This window comes from Corvus brachyrhynchos, unplaced genomic scaffold (assembly GCF_000691975.1).
Source record: "Corvus brachyrhynchos isolate BGI_N302 unplaced genomic scaffold, ASM69197v1 scaffold167, whole genome shotgun sequence".
In the NCBI taxonomy this organism is placed as follows: Eukaryota; Metazoa; Chordata; class Aves; order Passeriformes; family Corvidae; genus Corvus; species Corvus brachyrhynchos.
The window spans coordinates 4,739,806-4,762,196 of NW_008239547.1; the positions used below are offsets into that span (position 1 = coordinate 4,739,806).

Sequence of the window (22,391 nt, forward strand, 5' to 3'; positions counted from 1 at the left end):
CTGCTGAACAGACCTCTTTCTTCTTGGGCTTTAAAGAAAATAATTTTTAAATTATTTTTTAATTAGTACAATGAAGACCAAAGGTAGGATACATATTCTTAACTTCGGATATCTACAGGATAAGTATCCATAGCCAAGGTAGTCACTTGCTGTGCCTTAGCAACAGAATGGAGGGGAAAAAAGCAGTTATTAATCTAACCTTTTTATACATCTACTTTAGGATAATCTGCGTTGTACCTTGGTCTCCCTTGACTGTATTGGCAATTTCCACTGGTTATACAAATTAGCTGGAGTGTCTGTTTCAGGTCTAGATGTCTGTGTTTTGACAGATGATTCCCATTCAACATGTGCAGTTAAGGATTGATGTTCGTTTGTGAGCCTTGTGTATGTGTATGAAATGTAAATAACTGTAGTTAATGCTAGAAAACCTAATTTCAAATTATCTTGAATGCAGCATTAGTGAAACAATAGGGTTATCTTTTGAGGATAATGGGAAGTACAGTGTTTAAAGCTACCTAACGGCATGCTTTTCCTTGTAGGTTGGCATTGCTAAAGAAGAGTGGTGAAGAAGATTGGAAGAGCAGGCTCAGCAAAAAGCAGGAGTATGCAAAAGTGCCTATCGCTGATCGTAGTGCGCAGATGCAGGAAGTTGAGCAGCTGTTGAAGAAGGTATCTCTGTCCCTGTTTGGAAAAAACACCTTGCTTGGAATACTTTTGCTTTTTGAAGATGCATCCAACTGGACAGGCTTGCCTAATATTAGCTGCTAGCTCTTGCTACTCCTCTTGTTGTCAGGCTTGTTTAAAAAACAATTCTCCCAATGTAAGAGATTATTTAATGAGAATGTCTTCACTGTCTTGGGACGTGTATTACCCGTTGCAGTGTCTTCACATCAGGAGATCATGAACTAGTGAGTGGGTCTGTAAGGCTTCTGCAGCATTTCAAGGTATTATTTAAGCCCTTCCTCCCCCCGCCCCGTCCTCTTTCCATGCCCTCACACTGAAATTGCCTTAAGACTTAGTCTAGATGTTTTCTTAGGTATGGGTGAGTTTGTAAAAATGTCACATTCCTAACACTGTGTTATCTCTGTGCATATATAAATATATATATGGGTTTTGACCAGTAATTTTGGATCCTAGAGCCACTGAGCTAATGCAGGTACTAGAGCATTCATGAGCCATTTGGCTTTTGGTTGTCTTGCATGATCTTTGCTGTTTGTGAATAGCCAAAACTGTCAGGACCAAGATTTTATCTGTGTTATAACAGATAGTGAATAGAGAGGGAGATGGGTAGAAAGGTGTAGAGGAAAGAGAGATCCACATTGTTAGCACACTCTGGTTATGTCTATACATGAGTATGTTATGTTGTCCAGCAGGAGTGGATCTGTAAATCGGAATAATTACTGCTGAGGACCTGCTGTCTGTGCCATACTTGCTTGTTTTGGTTCAGTGAAATTTTGTTTCAGGCTAAATTTGGCTTGGTCCTGTGGCCTGACTGCCTTTAGCAGCAGTGGTGTTATATGAAAATCTTGGAGTGCACTTCAGGGCTTCAGTTTCATCCAAAAGTCTGTGCATTCTGCCTTGTGAACCAAAGTGCAGAAAGTGAGGATGACTGGGAGATTTGCTTCAAAATGGACTGACTGCTGGCTCAAAGTAAAGGACCAATGTAGACTTGTTTCCCTTCTCAGTCAGATAAAATAGGATGTCTCAAAAGCCTTTAATTTCTGAAGGAGTACTTCACAGAGGACAAGTGAAAATGAAATTTGTGTTCCAAAATTTACTAGTGGGGAGGGTAATCTTTGGATCCAATTATTTAGTTGTAAAAATGCTGCTTCCATTAAGTAGTATAGGCAAACAGGTTAACAAAAAGTCTCCTTTTCCATTAGTGTATAACAAGTAAGGACACAGTCTGTCATTATTGAGGATAAATCTGTGCCTGAACATGTGAGTCATCAATCGTCATATTAACTGGACAGAAAAGAATAAAGATGATTTTTGCAGTTCGGTTTATGGAGTTTGTTCTGGTTTTGCCCTGTGGACTTGTTCAAAAATCCAGCTGCTAGTTTGAAAGATGTCCTAAAGCAAAAATAGTTTCAGGGAGGAAAACAAAATTGTGGTCACATTTTTAACAGGCTAGTCTCCAAAATGACAACTGTTGAGATCGGATAACAAATGTACTCCAGCTAAAGACAATGGGGTTGAGAAAAAGCTTTAAGCAGCTGCCAAGACTTAAGCAGAGACAAACCCTTTGTTCTCTCTTCTCACCCCTCAGCACCCATATCCTCCCTGCTGCGTTACCATGTGCAGCAACTTCTCTCAGCATAGCAGAGTCAGGCTTTTGAGGGATACACGCTTTGAAGTGACAGTGCTAGCAGTGGGAGTTTCTGTGGCACTGGGTCACCCACTTTGATAGTTCATATAGCTCTTGGCTATTTAGAGCCTAAATCAAAGGATTTCTATGTCTGCCCATGGATGAAAACGTGGGTGTGTAAGATACACAATTTCATGATCTATATTGATATTTGGGATGCTGATTCATTATGTGATACATGAGAAATAATGTAAACCTTTACTAAAGTGACCACACTACTTACAAGATGCCATGTCAGCTGCCCTTAAATCTAGTAATGCTGGTTTTGATAATTAATCGGTGTGATGGCTGTTATCCTTTGAGGACCATGAAGCACTGTGCGACTGAAGTCTGTTTGTAGAACTTTGAGACTAAGTGTACTTGAGAATCTTAAGTATTTTCTGTTGCTGGATTGCAATAAAAATGCAGGAATTGTATTGATTACTGAATTTTGAGCTAGTTAGACAATTTTCACACATGGCAGCATGTATCACCAGCAAGGGTGTGTAAACTACTGTCATGCCCTGCTGGTTCAAAATAATGCCTGATGGTTTTAGTTGCAGTATGGTGCTCCTATTAATGTAGTCAGACACCTTTTCAGGGTCTGTGTGTCTCTCTCTCTTAAAAGGTTATCTAACTTGTTCTGGAGATTTGATTATTGAAGCATAGCTGTATAAATGAAAAGTTATTGGAGTACATTTAGATTTCATGGAAACAACAAAAGTGGAAAGAAGTCTTAAAAATATAGTTACATTAAATAGTGCTCTTTGATCACTTCTAGTCAAAATGCTTCTGTGTGGTGTCTGCATGGTGAGATACTTATCCAAATGTGTTACAGTCATTTGTATGTAGACTAAACTGTAGAAAAACACCATAAAATTCATGGAAAAGCTGACAGAGCAATGTCAAATAGGGGGGAAAAAAAAGAGACTAAGGAATTAACTCAAGGAGATACAGATGAGGGGGGAAGTTGAGATTTACTTGGAGGTCCAGCATCTGTTTTGATGATTGCTGCACAATCATCAAAATTTTTTTGGAAGCTGTGAGACTTCTTGAATTATTTATATATATGGTAAAACATACTTGGACAATTCAAAGAATAGCTCTAACATCAGGGGAACAACTGTACACTGATGAATGTCTTACTGGAAAAAAAAAACCCCTTTTATTTGGAAAAAATCTTTTGGATTTAGTATCTTTGTTTTCATTGTTTTAGCTGGATGGAACACTTCCAGTTTGTTGGATTTCTTCATGAGTAGAATAATTAATTAACTCAAGATCTTTCCATAATATCAAAATAGGAAGATTTACTGGAATAAAAATTTCTATTTTATAGTGAACCATTTTTAACAGAGTCCCTGATTAATGTGATTACCAGCTGCATTGCAGTTGCATTAAGGCAGTGACTGACATTTGAAACACTTAATTCTTACATTAAGTTTAAATTGGAGCTCAGCACTGGTGTTAAAGGCTAGGGCTGAACAGTCATTTCAAAATTACTCAGAGATGAAGTGTGTAAAAATCTGAGAGAGGGTAAGTCCTTGTAAAGTGACTTTTTGGCAAAATATTAGTCTTTTGCTGTGGAAATAGTTTTATCCATTTCATATATGGCATCCACCAAGTGCTTGTATCACATTTTCATCAAAGCTGAAACTAATTTTTAGGCTTCATTTTGAGCCACTCTAATAAGCTGCATTTATCCATCCTCTGTGCCATGTTCCACACTTGCTTTAACCTACAGAAAGGGAGAAGAATTAAAGATGATAAAGCCATGTCTAATCAGCTTTGGGTAAGCCCAGCTCTGGGGCAGGGTTTATTTGTAAGCTGTGTTTAGAATGGTGAACTCACCTTCACTGAGTACTTTGGGCTTAGCAAATCGCTCCAGATGGCTTTTGAGTCTCCCAGTTTCAGCAAGCATTCTTTCCTTTAATCCAGAAAATAGATGATTTGCTGTTTAGTAAAAATTAAACTTGCAGCAGAATTATTCACATTGTGGTTGACATGGTTCATCAGTTTAATGGGGCATGAAAACAGAGACATACAAAAATTATCAGCATATGAAAAGTGTATCTTCCAGCTGTGCTGTTGTGTTCTGTGTTGGATTGTAGTGATACTGTTACTAACTTGGATAATTCTTGCATGGAATGGCTTTGGTAAACATGCTGTTATATTATGACAACATTTTTGATCTCTGCTTTCCAGTAGGGAAAACATTTCTAGAAGATTAAAAGATTTAGTAAGAAATAAGGCAAAGAGAAGTTATTTCTCCCCCATTTCCATTTCTGGTAGTCCAGTTCTTTTCTAATTCCTTTGCTTTGCTTCTGTCCTTGTCATAGGAACCTGTATATGCTTCCACTTACTCTCCTGTTATACCTGCTCTCCATAAATTTCATCCTTTTCTACCTATTAAACAGGTGAGCAAAAGTCTGCACAATTTAAATGCTCAACAATTTCAAGTAAGCACAATTTAACAGTGTTCTTTAATTTAGGAAATTAATAATCCTCTTAACTGATTAACCAACTTAGTAAATGTGGCTTTGAAGAAACAATGCTATGCCACTATGCTGTGTACTCTACTTCAATATACATTCTGCTACTGTTTCTCTTATTTTCTAAAAATTCTATACCTGTGTTGGAGTGTACAGGTGAGAAAGTAAATGAAGGAAACATTATTGCATTCATTATAATACTGAAAATTCATTAAAATACTGAAAACTTGTAAGTTGCTTAAAGGGTGTATAAAAGGAGTAGTATGTAACTACACAGCATTGATTTTAGAATAAAATGCTGTGTACCCTGACTTCCCTGTAAGTAATGTGCATATACAATGCAAGACATAACATCATCTAATTTATTGACTGTAAAAAACCTGCTTTTGTTCAGAGATGACTTTCCTATAGCACTTTTCCCTAGTCCCTGTGTAAAGGATTTTTGCCTTGGCACGTCCTGCTTCTATTCTCTGACTGCCCATCTTCCTGCTTCTCTCTCTTTCTTCCTTTAAGGTCTGTAGTACTAGTTTGAAAGAATCAAGTTCTCTGATTTCTGATGACCGTCATCCTTGGAGATGGAAGGTGAAATGCTGTATAAACTTCCTATTTAATTTTTGGAGGGAGGAGTGAGACAGAAAATTACACTGAGATCGATGATGCACATTCCCAAAGCAACTTGTGGCAGTGGAATTAACTTTGTGTTTGCTTGGGAGTAGAGTTCTGCTGCTGTTCCAGTAAATGTTAGAGAAGTTTCATGTGAAGTGTTCCTCAACATCATGTCTGTAGCTCTGCAATTCCATCATAGACAATTTGAAGAACTTACTTATGAGGAATTAACAGATAATGATAAATATAAACTTTCTACAGCCAGAGCAACATAACAAAGTTGTCTTTGAGCAGTAGAATAATAGACCTTAATGTGAGCAAACTATACCTGGTTCACATGGTCAGAGGTAAAAAATGCAAAGGCAGAACTGGGGAAAGAAACAAGCTGCAGAAAACCACGAGGGAACAAGGAGAGCTCAGTGGAAGGCCTCAACAGATATATGCAAACCTAATTGTACTGTATTACACCTCCTTGTCCTTTGCCTCTGAGCTCACACCTGTGGTTGTAGTGTTACAAGGAATCCATTGGGTTCTTCATTCCCACAGTCTGTGTTGCATGCAGGGAGCTCTCTGACCAGCATGGGTAATGGCAGTGAATTCAAGGAGCAGGTACTCGCTGCTGGGTTGAGGATGATGAATATGGAAGAGTCTACTGGATATATTATAAACATTTAGGCAACTGATATTTACCATTTTCATGTTCACTTTCATAGCTGTTTTTGGGGAAGATCTTTTACTATGAGTTTTTTTAATTAAACATTAAATGTTGGACTGATAACTGAAATGTGTTAGTGTTACCTCTTCTCTATAATTCTGGATTTAATAAAGCTTATTTACTTCAAATCACCTATTAGTTTTGTTGTGACAGAGTTCACCAGCTTTATGTATCTAGAAGATAAACATATAGTCTATCTTAATAATGACCCTCCAGTAATGACAGGAGGGACAGGAGTAATGACAGCTTTAATGAGCTGTTCATTCCATCTGTCTTAAAAGGAAAACAGAAATCAAAGTATTCATCTTTCCATTGACTGTGGTGAGCTACATCCTGCTCTCTTAGCAAGCTGCTTCCTTCTAGCACAGTGTCAAGGTACATGCAGACTTGTTAGGGGTTTTTTTCTGGGACAGTTAATCACTTTGTTATTGCACCAAATATGAGTTGAGTGTGTTCTGTTTTGCTCAAACCACTTTTGGACAGAAAGGCATATGTTTGCATTGGAGTTTTCTCTCCACGTTCTCTTATAACAAGGCCCATATAAAGTTGCAGAGGAAACAATGCAGAGACTTTTTACCATACTTGAACAACTGTTGGATTCTCCTTATGCTTTTTTTTTGTCTTAGGAGCTTAAACTAGAAAAGTTACTTGTATTAAAAAAAACCAAATAGATTCTTTTTGAATCCTTTTATGTCATTTATAGCATTGGTTTTAAATAGAACCCTCTTTTGAAAAGTACATTATTTTTTGGTGTTCATTCTTGGTTCGGACTCCCCCAGGTAGGGGCAGTCTTGATCTTCTATATAGAAAACCATGAATTATCTTGTTTCTTATAGTTAAAAAAAAAACCAACCAAACAAAAACAAACCCCACCACACAAAAAACAAACAGCACACCAGCATGCTAACAGAGCACTCTTTCTCAGTTCTTGTGACCTAAAGGGGACACTGCTTGGACTGGAAAATTGTAGGGTACAAGATGGAGCATTGCCTATATGTGGCCTCTTCCTTAGAATGAGCAGGGGAGTGCCTGGCATAACCTCAAGAAATGTGTTGCAGTGCTAGAAAAGATCAATATCATCATCCAGCCTAGCCAAGCAGTGGGAGGAAAGTAATCCCTGTTTCTGACTGTTCTTGTACTGAGTCTATAAATCCTTCTCAGACTAAAAATGGCTTCTTTTAGAAAAACACACAGTCTTAATTCTAAACTGTCAGCATACAGAAAACTCTCAGCAATATTAAGTAATTTTTCACTTGTAAATATTCTTGCTGTGTAAAGTGTAACTCTTAACCCTTTCTCCAGTGAAAATACATACTGACCTGATTTAATCTGAGGTAGATTTTTTTAAAAAAATATTTCAGCCCTTTCCTGAAACCTTTCAAAATTGTCAGCATCCTGGGTAGAAGCATGGAGTCTGGAAATGGACAGGCTATTCCTGTGCAGACTATCTGTTCAGAACAACTTTCCATGGCAGTTTTTGTCTCCTTTTTTTGTCTTCCTAATTGGCTGGGGTTTTTTGTTTCCCTTTTCAAATAACATTTCTCTTAAAATCATGGTTTACCAGACTTTTCTGATATCCCTTTTTTTCCCCCAACCATCTATGTGATTATCTCTTCTATATCTTCACCATTCTTCTGTATGTTGGTGTCATCATGAGGGACTTCTCAGGGGATGAGACTACATCCTTTGTTTTCCACGTTAATGAAAATATTTTGATCAAATTTGGGATGAGTCACATCATTGCATGGTTCTTTTCTGTTGAGAAATAATTTTTCAGTCAGTTAACCAGTTTACAGCCTGTAAGCTGGACTGATATTTTTATATTGCTCAAAAAAAACTGCCTCAGAATGTCATCAGTGATTAACTCAAATATATTAAAGAAATCAGAGGTAACTGTATTAATATATTTAATCATACTTGAGCTCATCAAACTTACCATTTTGATTAAACCTGTTTTCCATAATGCCATGTGGAATGGCATTAATTATGTGCCTGTGATTTGATTCTTCATTGATTGTCTTTGCAGCAGCCTTTCCATGGGTGTCTGGAACAACCCACAGCTTGTGTGACTTGTTCCTACATGCTTTAGCTTTACTTCTAAATATTGTCCACATCTGAGCTTTTATCCTCAACATTTTCCCATTTTCAAAGGCTTTTTTAAAATTCACGCTTGTGTTTTGGGGCATCTTTTCCAGATATTTTGTCTGAGATATCAATGAACACATCCATGTATTGTCCACAATAATTTAGAATATTTCATTGAAAGTAACCACCTTTTTGATGAAAAAAAATGCATTGGAACTGTTTCACTCCTAAGTTCTTATGTATTATTTTTATTTATTCTTGATCTACTAATTCTTGGTTTGACTATTTTACAGTTGCAAATTTGAGATTGTTCTTTCATATCATAATTTGGCTTTTTTTAATTTAAAAATAAAATTTGCACTTAGAAGCTTCTTGAGCTTTAACTTTCTTGACGTATTTTCTCCCAGCTAGAATGTGCTTTGACCAGTTAATTCCTCCACAAATGCTATATGTGGCAATTCTGAAAGCTTTCTAAACTGTTCCCAACTGGCAGGTGGATTTTTTCTGAAATTTCTTTTGACAGTTGCATTGGCTCATGTTAGCTTTCTAGCTATAGAAAATTACTCTTTAGTTAATCATGGTATATACTTCTGGTTTTCATCAGGACCATTAAGGGAAATGAAATTGGTTGGGAATTGCTTGGTGTCTATTTAGTTTATAATTTTTTATTTCATTTGTTCACTAATAGATTAAGGTAGGAGTCTTCATGCATTAGGAAGATATTTACTATGGAATTGCTCCAAAGTCACATATGCATCCAGTCTGATTTTTTTTTTTTTTTGTCAGGAACTCCAAAAATATTTTGCCCAATGGAACAGATTGAAATCTTCCATTCAAAAAAAAAAAAAAAAAGTTTCTTTCTCCTGTCAGACAGCTGTTTTCTTTTATCCTTTGGCACAACTCCAGAATTACTGACAGTCTTTTTTGCAACTCATGTGTGTAGTGATTAACACACATACTTTCCATGTCTGCATCTTCAGAATTTTCAGTAGTTCTATAGACCCTGAAGCTTCAGGTATTCGCTGGAGACAAAATCCAAAATTAAGATCCCTGTAAGTTTAAAAAAACAAAACCAAATCCATATGATTTTACTTCATTCTGCCTCTCCCTCATTTCCCTCATATTGTAATGGAAGTCAGCATCCTTACTAAGTTAAAAGTACTTGTTTTGTGTATGAAATTTTACTTGTGGCTTCATTAGGTATTTATTAATTTCCTGCCCAGGTCTTGTTGTGATTTTTTCTGCCAACTTTTCATCCCAGTGGTGGCTGTGCTGACACTGGAATGGGTAGAGACTGGAAGAAATGAAAGAGACTTCTTCAGTGTTTCTCTTTAAAGCATTCAGAGGCTTTGACAGATGAGGAAATGATACTGAATACACTTGCATGTTGTTATTTCTGTTGAACATTTTGGAGTTCTAGGGAAAAATCAGAGTTTTTAATCTTGATCATCATGGCTTGCAGTCATATTGTCTGGCTGCCCAGCTCTCTTTCCTGATAAATTGAGAGGAAGTGTTACTGCAGAAGGCTGCAGAAATATATGGAACAAGAGGGAAGGAGTGGAGGGCTCTCATAGCCCTAGTCCTTGTACAAACCATTTCTTGGCTTGTCTTCACTCTTCTGGCTGATGTCTACTGATCCTGGTAAATGCTGAAAGCTACAAAGTCTCTGTATTAGTGTGTCCCCTGCAGTCACAATAGTTTTATATAAAATGACTTATTTATGTAATCTGATTGATTTTTAAGAAAACAAAAAATATCTTCCTTGTATCTTGAAAGGAGAAAAATGTTAATGTTCACGAGCTTTTGTATACTTTTGCATTTCCTGTCTGGTTCCATGAGCTAGATCTGTATTAGAGCTTGAGATTTTCTTTTTATTTTTTTTTTTCAATTCTAGCAGCTAGGTTGTGAAGAAAAATGATGAATAGCATGCAACTTGGAAGTAATTCTACAGTTAACAGTCCCATGCACTAAAAATACTTCTATGTTTTATTTCTGTGCAGTATAATCCCTGAAATGTTGATACTTTTCAAAGATAAGTATATTAAAGTAATAGTCCTTTGGCCTGACCTAGCTACAGCAGAGTATGTAAATTCAGTTTCTTTCCTACTTAATGTACCATCATCAATCCTCCTGTGTGAGAAGGGCACTAAGATAGTGCACCTTCTGCTTCTAATCACTCCAGCTGTTGGCTGCCAACCTCTAAAGCAAGAAAGGAAAGCTAAGGGTGACCTAGGGAAAAAAAAAAAAAAGAGGGGGTAGTAGAGATGATCACAGTCATTGGAAAAATATTTAGTGGAGCAAGCTGACTTAAGAACTAAAGTCAGCAGCCTCTGGAGAGGCTGCTTATCATGCCTGGAGAACTGAGTTACTGTAAAAGACTGATTAGGAATCATCCACTGAAGTTACACCACTTCATTGTTATTTTCTGTGCCACCTGCAGATTTGCACACTTAAAAACATCTGCTCATAGTCAGTAGTGATCTCACTTGTGTAGCAAGTCATGCTTCAAAAGAACAAGGTCTGGAAAATGATTTCATACACAGAGTGAATGGTTTGCTTTGCATAGAGGAGTGCCATCTGCCCTGGCTGGTAGTCTCAAGAAAAGGTCAAAGAGCACAGAGCAAACCCTTGCACTCACAGTGTAATGGGGCAGCAAGACAATGAAGCATCTCAGGGTCACTAAGCTGTGTCTGACTTCACTTCAGTAACTTGGTCTCCTGCTCCCTTCCCTCTGCATCTGGCAGTTGAAATGTTCAGCCAATCTTTAGCTATGTCCTTTTTTTAAGCAGGTTTTTTTTTTAAACAACTCGTTCTCTATTTCCTCCAAAAAGCAAAGAATGGCAGATAACCACGAGAGCCAAATGACCATTGAAGAGAGGAAACACCTGATTACAGCTCGAGAAGAAGCCTGGAAGTCCAAGGGTAAAGGAGCAGCCAATGACTCCACACAGTTCACTGTAGCTGGCCGAATGGTAAAAAAAGGTCAGTGATGAAATCATCCCAATATAAGTAAGACACCTCTTATCTGTCTAGTCAAAATAAAGTCCCACTAAAGCTATGCAGAAACAGCATCCGTATTTAGCAAGAGGAGGACTGTTTATCTTCGACGGAATATCATGTCATGAGTTGTTCACTTCAGTTTCTTTTGGGTGTGGCATTGATCCATTTTGTTCTGCACTGTGGCACTGCCATCCACTTATTATTGGGTTCTGTCTGACTGGTGGAAATCTATCACTTGAACATGTGTTTGGGATATATGTTTTGGTTTTCCCTCTAATACAACTCACAGGGCATAGCTGGATTATTCTTTCTTATTTATCCTTCCTTTGAAAACCCAGCTGCACTGTCTAGAGGATAGTTGTGAAATCTAGTTGTTTCTGTTGCTGGCTTTTCCTCCACTCCTAGGATCACTGGGAATATTTAGCAAACAAGTATTGTTTTTATGGATGCTGTCTTGGACAACAGCTTGAAAGTGTTATGTTTGGCTGAAGGTTCCCTGGTTCTGCATAAAACCACAGAGTAGAAATGACGAGGGAGCAATGTTGACTTTTCTGGGATCTCTTGAATTCAGTCACTGTTTCCAGATCTAGTCATTTTTCTAAAGTGGACAGGAGTCTCTGAAGGCTGTACATGGTAGAAATGCAGCTGTTCACACAGCATGCCTGGGAAGATGATAGCTTTGGGAAGAAGGCACCTAAACTGATCTTTTGTGCTTAATGAATACTAGACTTTGGGCTGTTACAAGAACTTGGTTATTAAACACAACAACAATGAACCTTGAGTTAAATGACAGCCATTTAAAAAAATATCATTATAGGGAGAGGGCAATATTGCAACAGGAGTAACTGCTTGCAATCCAAGCCACAATCTGTTGGCAAAAGCTGAACAGTATTAGGAATTACATCTATTAGTAACATATTTTAGCTGCTGCTTACATTTTACATTGTTTTGCTGCTAGAAATGTCAGTGGTCACTATTTAAAGAGTAAACTATTTTGGAGGATCACCAAGAAAAACTGTTTAGTTATCCACAGACTTGCTTTTTGAGATTGTTTTTTTGTTTTGTTTTGTTGGTATTTTTTTATAAATAGATTGGTCTTTGAGAAGGAAAGGAAGGTGGTAGCATTTGCTCTTCTTAATTAAAAAACTTATATTGAAAGGATCTCTTTAGGTGCTATGATCATGCTTTTGAAGAAGCAAGGTAATGCAATGACAGTGAAATCAATAAAAGTAATCTAAGTGGGATTTTAGTTAGATATGTACTGGTTTTATATCCTGAAAGAATAAATTACCATTATGAGTTTTTGATTTAAGAGATTGTGAGAAAGCAATGCAAAATAAAATCCTTGTTATGTGCATGTGCACAGATGCTGTATTTTAATTGCTTGTTATGGCTGAAAATTATTCAGTCCTAATTGGAAGGTGATCCTTTTCTAAGCAGTTCTCAGTGTGGTCTTGTGGATTATGTCCTGGTAGAGCTGCTTAAGAGCTGTGTCCTCTTGAGTATGTCTTGAAGAAGGCTTTACCCATTGGCTTGAAACCTGCTGGAATTTCGAGTCTCTTATCTAACAGGGGAAAAAAATTGGTTGTGGAAAAGATACCTAGTTATATTGCAAATCTATCTTGGTGTTTGACAATTATGACAATTATGTTGCTAGGACTTGCAGTAAAGATAGTGGAAACATGGTTAGTATATGTTCTCCCAGCACAATATTGCTTTAACCTGATCAAAATAACTAAGGGCTTAAACTTACATGGCTCAGTAATTAGTAAACTGGCTAAGTGAAAATAGATAATAGAGAAGAATGTCTGTTTCCCCATTTACTGAAAGTCTAGGCTGCAAAAGTTAATGGGTACAATTCTTTGCTTCAGTTTGCCTTTCTCCCTAAAACCCATGACTCCTATGGAGTGCATTTCTCGTACTAGAGGAGTGTAGATTCATATGAAAAGAACGAAACAAAAATCATCTTTATTTTATCCACTGGGTCCAGAATGAATTCCTTTATGATAGTTACTGAAAAGGATGGAGGAGAGTACAACAAAAGGCAGGAGTAGTGCTTGATACGGTGGGGATTCTAACTTCCATTTCTACTTCAGTTTCTATGTGTTCTTAAAAACTCAGCAGGGCCCAGGAATTACTGTGAAATCCAGGGACAGCATTCACAAGTCAGATGCATCCTGCTTATGTGTATTAATAGAGATGTGCTTAAATTTTAAAAAGGGAGTAAGAGGGTAGTGGAGGTGAAGGTGCCTATCAAGATCTTGGTGGCTTCCCTGCTAACCATATCTTTCTGTTCAGAACACTTCCATATTTTTAAAATGTAGCGTGTGGTACAGCTGGAGCCCAAAATATATACCAAGTGAACTGCTGCTACCTTGAGAAGGAGCACAATTACTGTATTCCAGAGAAAGCCTATATCTTGTGTTAGCTTGCTTAGAGACAATTGGAAATGAAGCTTTGTCTTGTGAATGGGGTGGTTTCTGAGGTTGCTGTTGATTAAAGGAGCAGGCAGGGCCCTCTGCCATTGCTGCTGCTGGGGAGGCTGGGGAAGTGTGCCGGCCTGTAGGAAGTAGCCAAGCTCATCTGCTTTCCCCAGATAGCTTCCCTGACATGACATCACTGTTGGAAACACAGGCTGACTCTTGGCTGCATTTCCTGTGTTCTGTGTCCCTGTGCAGGCCTGGCTGCTCCAAGTGCACTAACACCAGTAGCATCCCCTTTCCGGCAGAAGTCAACCACTCCAGTTACAAAGCCCTTGGAAGGTAAGGAATAAAAATGGCTGAAATATGTTCAGGCTTATTTACTTCCTGTCAATAAACAGGTTTTACTTTCTGGTTTGCTTAGAAATTGAAGCCAGGCCTGATATGCAGCTGGAATCAGATATGAAGCTTGACAAGCTGGAGTCGTTCTTGGGAAGGCTGAATAACAAAGGTTGGTAGAGTTACCAAGGGTGGCAGCGTATCCACTCTCTGACTTCAGTAAATCGATTGAAGTGCCCCTTAGTTAAAATAACTGGTAGCAGAAACAAATACTTCTTTGCTCAGACTTCACTTACTGATAATTTTATTTTTGTGATTCAGTCTTTGCTAAATTTTAAGAAGAAAAGCCTTTTGCTATTGTATTACAAATGTACAATAGAATAAATCAGAGATGCCAAAATAACTTTATTTCTCTAAAAACAATGTAGACATCATTCTGTAGGACAGAATTTCCTAAAATCACACAGCCAGTCTGAACCATATTGCCATATACAGTGAAACAGCTTTAAATGTAGTTTAGTCCTTTTAAAATCAAAATAGGATAGTAGGCTGCTCCCAAGCACAATTCATTCACTTTCCTGATTTTTTGAAAACTGACTCTCTGTAGGAGCTCATAAGCTTCCTTGTACAGTCTGTTGGCTGTTTAGGAAGCTCTCTAGAGTTCTCTGGGGTTTCCATCTCATATGTCTGCCCTCCATTTGTAAGACAAAAATCTTTATGTAATTTGTAGTGTAACAGATACCATAAACCAATGTATTCACATTTCAGCATAGGAGGCACTAGCATAGGATAATGACTGTGCCACACTCACTAGTCTGAAATAGTGACTTCTCCCCTTGTGATTCTAGATCTTTTCAAAGGAAGGAATTCCATAGGTGTAGGCAAGATGGAATATACAAGACCCTAAAATGCTTACCTCATCATACTAGAGCAACTCATTTATAGTGTCTAAGTTTTCATTTAGCCATATTTCCCTACCATTTTGCGTAGTTATTATTGCATATGAGTAGCAGTTACACTGTTTTAATATTCTTTATCAATGTACTTTTCTACCATCAATTAAAAAAATCAACATAAAAAAAGCCCCAACAAAAACCTAAACACTACCACCACCCCCCAAAAAATTACCCAGACAATTACCAAACAAGTCATGTTTACCTTTTCTAGAGTTAGAAACTCCAGTATGATTATTTACTGGGAGAGGTGTTCTTTTCCTGCAGTTGCTGGGATGCAAGAGACAGTGCTGACAGTTACAGGAAGATCTGTGAAAGAGGTGATGAAGCTGGATGATGATGAAACATTTTCCAAATTTTATCGCCATGTGGATTTCCCTTCCTCCTCAGTGCCTTTGGATCTTGATGAGGACTTTGATGCCATCTTTGATCCTTATGCACCAAAGTAAGAATTACTTTTTCCCCATTGTTTTGAATGCAGACACAAGGGCAATGTTCAAAATGTTCAGCTCTAAATCATCTCTTAGGTATCTTAGTACTAGGCACATCCATTTCTTCTGAAATCATGCTTCTGCCTGAACTGAGGAACTGATCCTGTTTTCTTGTCTTTAGATGATTCTGACTAGAAAAATTAACTGATGATTATAAACACTGCTTGTTTTTCAGGTTGACATCTTCTGTAGCAGAGCACAAACGTGCAGTTAGGCCTACACGCAGAGTCCAGTCCTCAAGAAACCCCTTGAAAATGCTGGCAGCAAGACAAGATATTCTTCATGAATATACTGAACAAAGACTGAATGTTGCCTTCATGGAGTCAAAGCGAATGAAAGTAGAAAAAAGTAAGCTAGCAGGATGATTTGTACATGACACCATTATGCCTTCTTAATTAAAAACAAAACAAAAAATCCCAATGCAAAAACCAGAACTGAAGGAACCGAACATATTCTCTGAGTGGCAATAAATTGATTGAGGTATAAGGTGGAATGTAGACTGTCTAGGAGGCCTGGAGAGAAGGGCATGTGTGACTTCCTCAGGGAAAGTACCTATAGCCACCTCCTGTATATAGGTTTAATTATTTATTTTTAGCACAGTCACCTTGTGGAGAGAGAGAGAGAGAGAGAGAGACACGATGCCTTCAGGGTGTGCAGGGTGAGGACAGGAGATCAAGGAAAGCAGATCCAACTTTGTCATGCTGGGGTGAGAACTGGCAAGAATAGATGCACTTTTGTTAAGGTACACTGGCCTCAATTTTGGGTACTAATTTTCTCTCAGAAACTGGGATTAGCCTTCTTGCCTCCTAACAATTAATTTCCATAAAGTATCAGTGCTTTGTGGCAGGGCTTATACAAGGTGTTTTACTTGTGAAGTTGCTTTCTCCTGACAATCAGACAGGCAGCAAAGACATCATTGTAAAATGTATTTAAAGATTTGTCAAGCTACTCTTACATTTTGGAGTACAAGTTTTCCTTATTACATTTGAGTAAAGAAAGATCATCTTTAACTATTGAATGCATTGATGAAAATACTAATTATATATGTAATACTTAATTGCCATCTCATGAGAAGGATTTCCCTGAGTTATAAATTCATAAAGTGTGTTGTCTTTGGTCGAGCAATTTGTAGCCAAGAATTTGGGCTGTAAGTTTACAGTAAAACATGACTAAGACTCTGAAGTGTAAATGGGTGTTGCATCACACTGTCTCAGCCAAATTTTAAGGGAATTACAGTTAATTAACCTTGTCTCTGTGCTGTCTTTTATTATTAATGACTTACAAGGCAGTGAAGATCTATACAGTACTTCACCAAACATTGGGTAGGATGTTTCCTAGCAAAGTTGGTATTTCTGTCAAATAGCATAATTCTGACACTGACAGTTTACTCTTGGATGATATCTAGAAATTTAGGTAATCCTAAATCCACAAATCTTTTGGGCTAGTGATTAATGAGTTCAACCTGGCTTTGCTGTTGCTATGGAGAAGAAGAAAAACTGAAAATAATGGGCAGCAATTATTTTCTTAATGCAACAACCAATTTTTAAATATAATTTTGTAATTTTTGTGTCTGTCTGTCTTTCCTCCAACTTCTTTTTATGTACAAGTGTCTACAAATTCAAATTTCTCAGAAGTAGCGCTTGCTGGCCTGGCAAGCAAAGAGAACTTCAGCAACATTAGCCTGAGGAGTGTTAATCTAACAGAGCAAAACTCTAACAACAGTGCTGTGCCATACAAGAAGCTAATGCTCCTGCAAATTAAAGGTATGCTGGAACTGCTTTTACTTTCCCTAAATAATAGGCTGAATGTAACATATGGGAGATGCTACCACATTTAGATGCTTAGCTTGTTCTAGATCTTCAGGTCAAGATTTATGTCCAAAACCTGAAAAAATAAGTGATAATTGTGTAACAAGTTAAACCTTACAAATAGGTTTGCATTGAGGCACTGTTGTGTGTTTCCCAAGGAGAAAACAGAATATTTCAGAAATTCTGGCTATCTCCTGTGGAAATTTTTTAACTGTCCCATTCTTCCAGTGCTCAGCATGACTTGGAAGTGATGTGACAGTGTTCTTACTCCACTTCCCCTTACAGTGCATAATAACATATCTGATTCTGCAAATAGCTAGGTTTTGGAAACAAAATTCTTAAAATTCCTGAATTCTTAAAACTTTTTATTGCCTACAGAAATTGTGCCATAACTTCACTTAAGCAAATGTAAAAGGTTCTGGAGTTTCGCTGCTGTCTGCCATTTACTTAATTCATTTACTTCCAGAAGGACACAGAGTTGTTAAAGCAAGAACAGGAATAATAGAAATATTAGTTGATAGGAGACAACATTTATTTTGTTTCCTGTTAGTAAACTCTTTTTCCACAGTAGTAGTTTTTAATTGTTCTTAAAATGTCTGTTTCCACATATTTTGCTAAGCTTGTTGGGATTGTTTGTATTTCATTCAAAACAAATCAGGTGGTGGCACTTGATAGTGGTAGTTGAAGGAATACAATTAGCTTTCTTTTCTCTGTAGGAAGAAGACATGTTCAAACAAGATTAGTTGAACCAAGAGCCTCATCACTGAACAGTGGAGACTGTTTCCTGTTGTTAACTCCACATTTATGTTTCTTGTGGGTAGGAGAGTTTGCAAATGTCATAGAAAAAGCAAAGGTCAGTACTATTTTATTATTTATTTTTAGAACCATTGCAGTGTATGTCTCTGATGAAATTGAGCCTTGGTGCCAATTCTCCCAAAAACTGGCATGTAACTTACAGTCCGTGACAGGGAGAGATGCAGGATTCCTGAAAATCGGTTTTAGGTCATGCACTGAATGAAAGCTGACGTAGGAGTGGGTAGTTTGTGAAGCTGCAAGAGAAAAACGGATATCCTCAGGATACAGATTGAACTAAAAAAAAATAGTCTGAATTGCAGGATGTCCTTTTTATTCCCATGCCCACTGAGATCAGTCTTGCTTTAAGGCAAATGAAAGAATGAATGCATTTCTGTAACTTTTTTTTCTAGTGTCTGTTTATTTAGTGCAATAAATAATAACCATTTCTTCTGCTATTTGCTGTATTATATCTCATTTGCCTTCTCCCTGAGTAAGAATATTGCACAAGTATTCCAAAGACTTAAGCAATCCTGTTCAGATAACTGTTAATCTCTTAGGCTTCAGAACTTGCAACTTTAATTCAGACAAAGAGGGAACTTGGCTGTAGAGCTTCTTATATACAGACTATAGAAGAAGGAATAAATACCCATACCCACGCAGCCAAAGACTTCTGGAAACTCCTTGGTGGACAGACAAATTACCAGTGTAAGCATTGTTATAGTTACAATATCTGATGCTCTATCACAATAAGATAGTAGAGTCAGTTCTCTTTAGTAAAGATAGTTGGATGTTAATTTCTTTTGGGTTTTTTGACAATCTTTTCCTTAAGCCGCTGGAAGTCCTGAAGAAGATGAAATGTATGAAGCCGCAATAATAGAAACAAATTGCATTTACCGCCTCGTAGAAGATAAACTCATTCCTGAGGATGACTACTGGGGAAAGGTGCCAAAATGTACCCTGCTGCAACCAAAAGAGGTATTGTGCCACTTACTGCTCCTGTGGTAAGTGCAGGAACATGCAACTGATTATAACTTTCGGTAATTGCAAATGCTTGTGGAGAGGATCACTGAAAACTGTATCCTCTGTGTTTCTGAAAGGCTTCTGAGCGCTTTGCTGTCTAGAGTGTGCTGCAGGTCTCAAGAAATTAGTTCACCTTATCTTTAAAGTAAAATACCATTTTAGGAAGTATAAATCTTTGTGTCTACAGTGGCTTATTCCAGAATCATGAAATGCAAAACAAGTAGCCCTTTGGAAAAACAAAACAAAATAAAACCTGCTTTTATTTCTATGCCTAGCAGACTCTTCCTCTTCAAACAACCATTTCACCCATCTAAGTCGGAATGAGAGCAGGTTTCTAAAATGAAGACACGATGCATTTTCTTGAAAGTATTGAAGTCACTCCCTTTTTGCCTATGTTGTGCGTTCTGTCAGCCTTCCATGGCTGCAGGACAAGGCATAGGTTTAAATGTCAGAGAAAGCTGCTGAAACTGGACAGCAATCAGTCATGCAACAGAACCAGGTTTTTAGCAGTAAGAACTGTCTGATCTGCTAGTGACTTTAGCCACCTAAAGATACACCTCACAGCATTCCCCTTACTTGCTTCCAGTCATCCTCAGAAACTGGACATCGCAATGCAGACCGGTGCCCTGTCCTTACTTGCATTTAGTGCTACTTGTTAGTGTCACTGAGGAAACTCATATTTGGAGGAACTTCTGTTCAGCACAAGGAAACTGGAAGATCAGGGTATCACCTAACCTAATAGTAGGTTGATTTTTTTGTTGTTTGGGTTTGGTTTTAGGTGCTGGTATTTGATTTTGGCAGTGAAGTATATGTGTGGCATGGAAAGGAAGTTACTTTAGCACAAAGAAAAGTGGCGTTCCAGCTGGCAAAACACTTGTGGAATGGCACCTTTGACTACTCCAATTGTGATATAAATCCTCTGGACCCAGGAGAATGCAATCCCCTCATACCCAGGTATTGTAACTCGAATTTAGTCTCATTGCAGATACTTAGTTTTCTTGCCCTCTTTTCACAGTGTTTAATTTGATCTGTATCTTTTGTTCCCTTGCACAGAAAGGGACAAGGACGCCCAGACTGGGCTGTATTTGGCAGACTCACAGAACATAATGAGACAATACTGTTCAAAGAAAAATTTCTTGATTGGACAGAACTGAAGAAACTCAATGAGAAGAATTCTAGTGAATCCCTTCACCAGAAGGTGCATATAATAAGCATGCTAGGTATTTCAAACTAGATGACCTAGTTGGGATTGCAGCCAGGGAAATTTGTGTTCAAAGATCCAGAGCACTTTCTTTATTTTGTGGGCTTTGACCTAGGGGCCAGAACATCACTTCCTACAGCAAACCCACAGAGTTGTTTTGTATTATTATTTATATATTACATTATAATTATAAATATATTTGTGTGTATTACTTTTATATGTTATATATAAACATATTAATATATTATATATTATGTATTATTATTATTACTATTATTATTATTATTATTATTATTATTATTTATATATGAGCCAGGCAGCTCAGTGACAACTGCTGAGGTGGCTTTGACAAGGCATTGAACGATGACAAGATATTAAAGTACTGAAGTGTGCAGGAGTCAAAATGTTTGACTGGAACTGTGGGGCCAGGAGAAAAAAAAGCTGTGCTCAAAGAAATCTCTTCTCTGTGTTTTCTGACAGGAAGAATCCAGATCTGACTCTAAACCATATGATGTCATGCTAATGGTAGCTGTGCCTCAAACAACTGTGGGCACAGTCTTGGATGGAATGAATATTGGCCGGGGCTATGGACTTGTAGAAGGAGAAGATGGGAGGCAGTTTGAAATTATCACTGCCTCTGTGGATGTCTGGCACATCCTGGAATTTGATTATAGTAGACTGCCTAAGCAAAGCATAGGGCAGTTCCATGAGGGAGACACTTATGTGGTGAAGTGGAAGTACATGGTGAGCACTACAGGTTAGTGAACAATTCCATTTCATCCTCCTGAAACATGCAGAAGTGCAGCTAAAACTCCTGCTATTAGTGGTGAGATCCAGACCTAGATTTCTATGGATATGAGACAGTTTGAAAGGTTAGGGATGCTAATTTAGCCTCCCTAGGTCATTAAAAAATAAAGCTTTTTATTTTGTTTAAAAGAAAGCAGTAGGAAATAAAAAAGTTAGTTATTTTTGATACACCAAATGTAATGCTGTCCATCTCTGCTTTTACCCAACATTGGTGGTGTACATGTTCACAGGACAGCTCGTTAAGCCAAATTATTCCCACAGCTTAACACCAAAATACTTAGGCAGCTGGACTAATGGCTGGGGTCTGAATGTCTTGCAAGAGAGGTAGGCTTAGCAACAAGAAAAACCTGGGTAATGGAGATCAGTAACAATGACAGGAAAAGCCCTTGCCAGCTCATTGCCCTTGCTGTCCCTTCTGCTGCTGCTGGTAACTCTTTGATCTGGATTTCAGGCTCAGCAGTGTTCCAACACAGAGCCTGAGAACAGCAGGTAAAGGCTGATAACCAGTCAGCTCTGTAAACCCATTGGAACTCTCCCTTCTGGCACTAAACTAAGAATAGGTGGCTTTTGTGGTAAGTTAAAAACAAATAGTCTAAAACTGATTGTTCCAAATAGCAGTATATTAAAATCAGTTGAAAGCAGTGTAACAGTTATACAGCTTCAGGCTTTTAGCCAAAAAAATGTAGGTAGGTCTTAGTCAGGATCCTTGAGATCAGATACTGGCAAATCCAAGAAAAATATAAAAGCTTGTAAGTCTTGGGAGAAGTGGGTAACACTAGTACTGAACTGTAAACAGACTTCTAATCCAAATGGATGAAAACATATTCCATCACTCCAAAAGAGAATAAATTTTTATGTAGGAGGCAGTACTTTTATGGACTAAATGTACAGATTCCCATAAATTTTAGAAGTGGGTAGTGGTCTGATTATTCTCAACTTGAAAAAAACAGGATGCTTTCTCCTAAGTGTTTCAGTTGGATGCTGCTCAGCGCTGCTGGAATCAAGGCAGATGTTTTAATATTTTTTTTAAAAATCTGTTTTCAAACTCTTGGGGTTTTTTTAAATCTTTGATTTAATTAAACCTGTTTCTTATAACAACTAAATACTGATTGTTAAGGAAAAAAAAAGAAAGCAGCTGCTCTCCTGCTGCCAAAGAACAGTGTGTAATGTGGAAAATGAGCCATAATGCACTCTTCTGGTAACATAACTGGACATGCCATTTCACATGCATATTGGCTCAAGTGCTGTCTCCAGATAGTACCAGGTCTTTCTACATCTCTTTTTCCAGCCAACACAGGCATCTCTGCCTGTGGGC

The 22,391-nt window shown here is 37.7% G+C and overlaps 1 protein-coding gene across 18 annotated transcripts in view; it reads left to right on the forward strand.

Moving 5' to 3' along the window:
- SVIL (supervillin) overlaps window positions 1-22,391 on the forward strand; it is a 130,239-nt gene that overhangs the window by 99,661 nt on the left and 8,187 nt on the right. For 13 of the 18 annotated variants that reach the window (XM_017741492.1, XM_017741481.1, XM_017741482.1 and 10 more), the window contains 15 exons: window positions 540-669; window positions 4,684-4,761; window positions 5,350-5,418; window positions 11,074-11,224; window positions 13,921-14,004; window positions 14,087-14,173; window positions 15,222-15,399; window positions 15,621-15,793; window positions 17,053-17,208; window positions 17,970-18,106; window positions 18,606-18,753; window positions 18,878-19,023; window positions 19,847-20,022; window positions 20,122-20,266; window positions 20,750-21,026. In XM_017741492.1, coding sequence (XP_017596981.1) covers window positions 540-669; window positions 4,684-4,761; window positions 5,350-5,418; window positions 11,074-11,224; window positions 13,921-14,004; window positions 14,087-14,173; window positions 15,222-15,399; window positions 15,621-15,793; window positions 17,053-17,208; window positions 17,970-18,106; window positions 18,606-18,753; window positions 18,878-19,023; window positions 19,847-20,022; window positions 20,122-20,266; window positions 20,750-21,026 — 2,135 coding nt within the window. The remainder of the gene's footprint in view (window positions 1-539; window positions 670-4,683; window positions 4,762-5,349; window positions 5,419-11,073; window positions 11,225-13,920; window positions 14,005-14,086; window positions 14,174-15,221; window positions 15,400-15,620; window positions 15,794-17,052; window positions 17,209-17,969; window positions 18,107-18,605; window positions 18,754-18,877; window positions 19,024-19,846; window positions 20,023-20,121; window positions 20,267-20,749; window positions 21,027-22,391) is intronic. The other 5 variants (XM_017741491.1, XM_017741497.1, XM_017741498.1 and 2 more) reach the window with 2 other exon arrangements.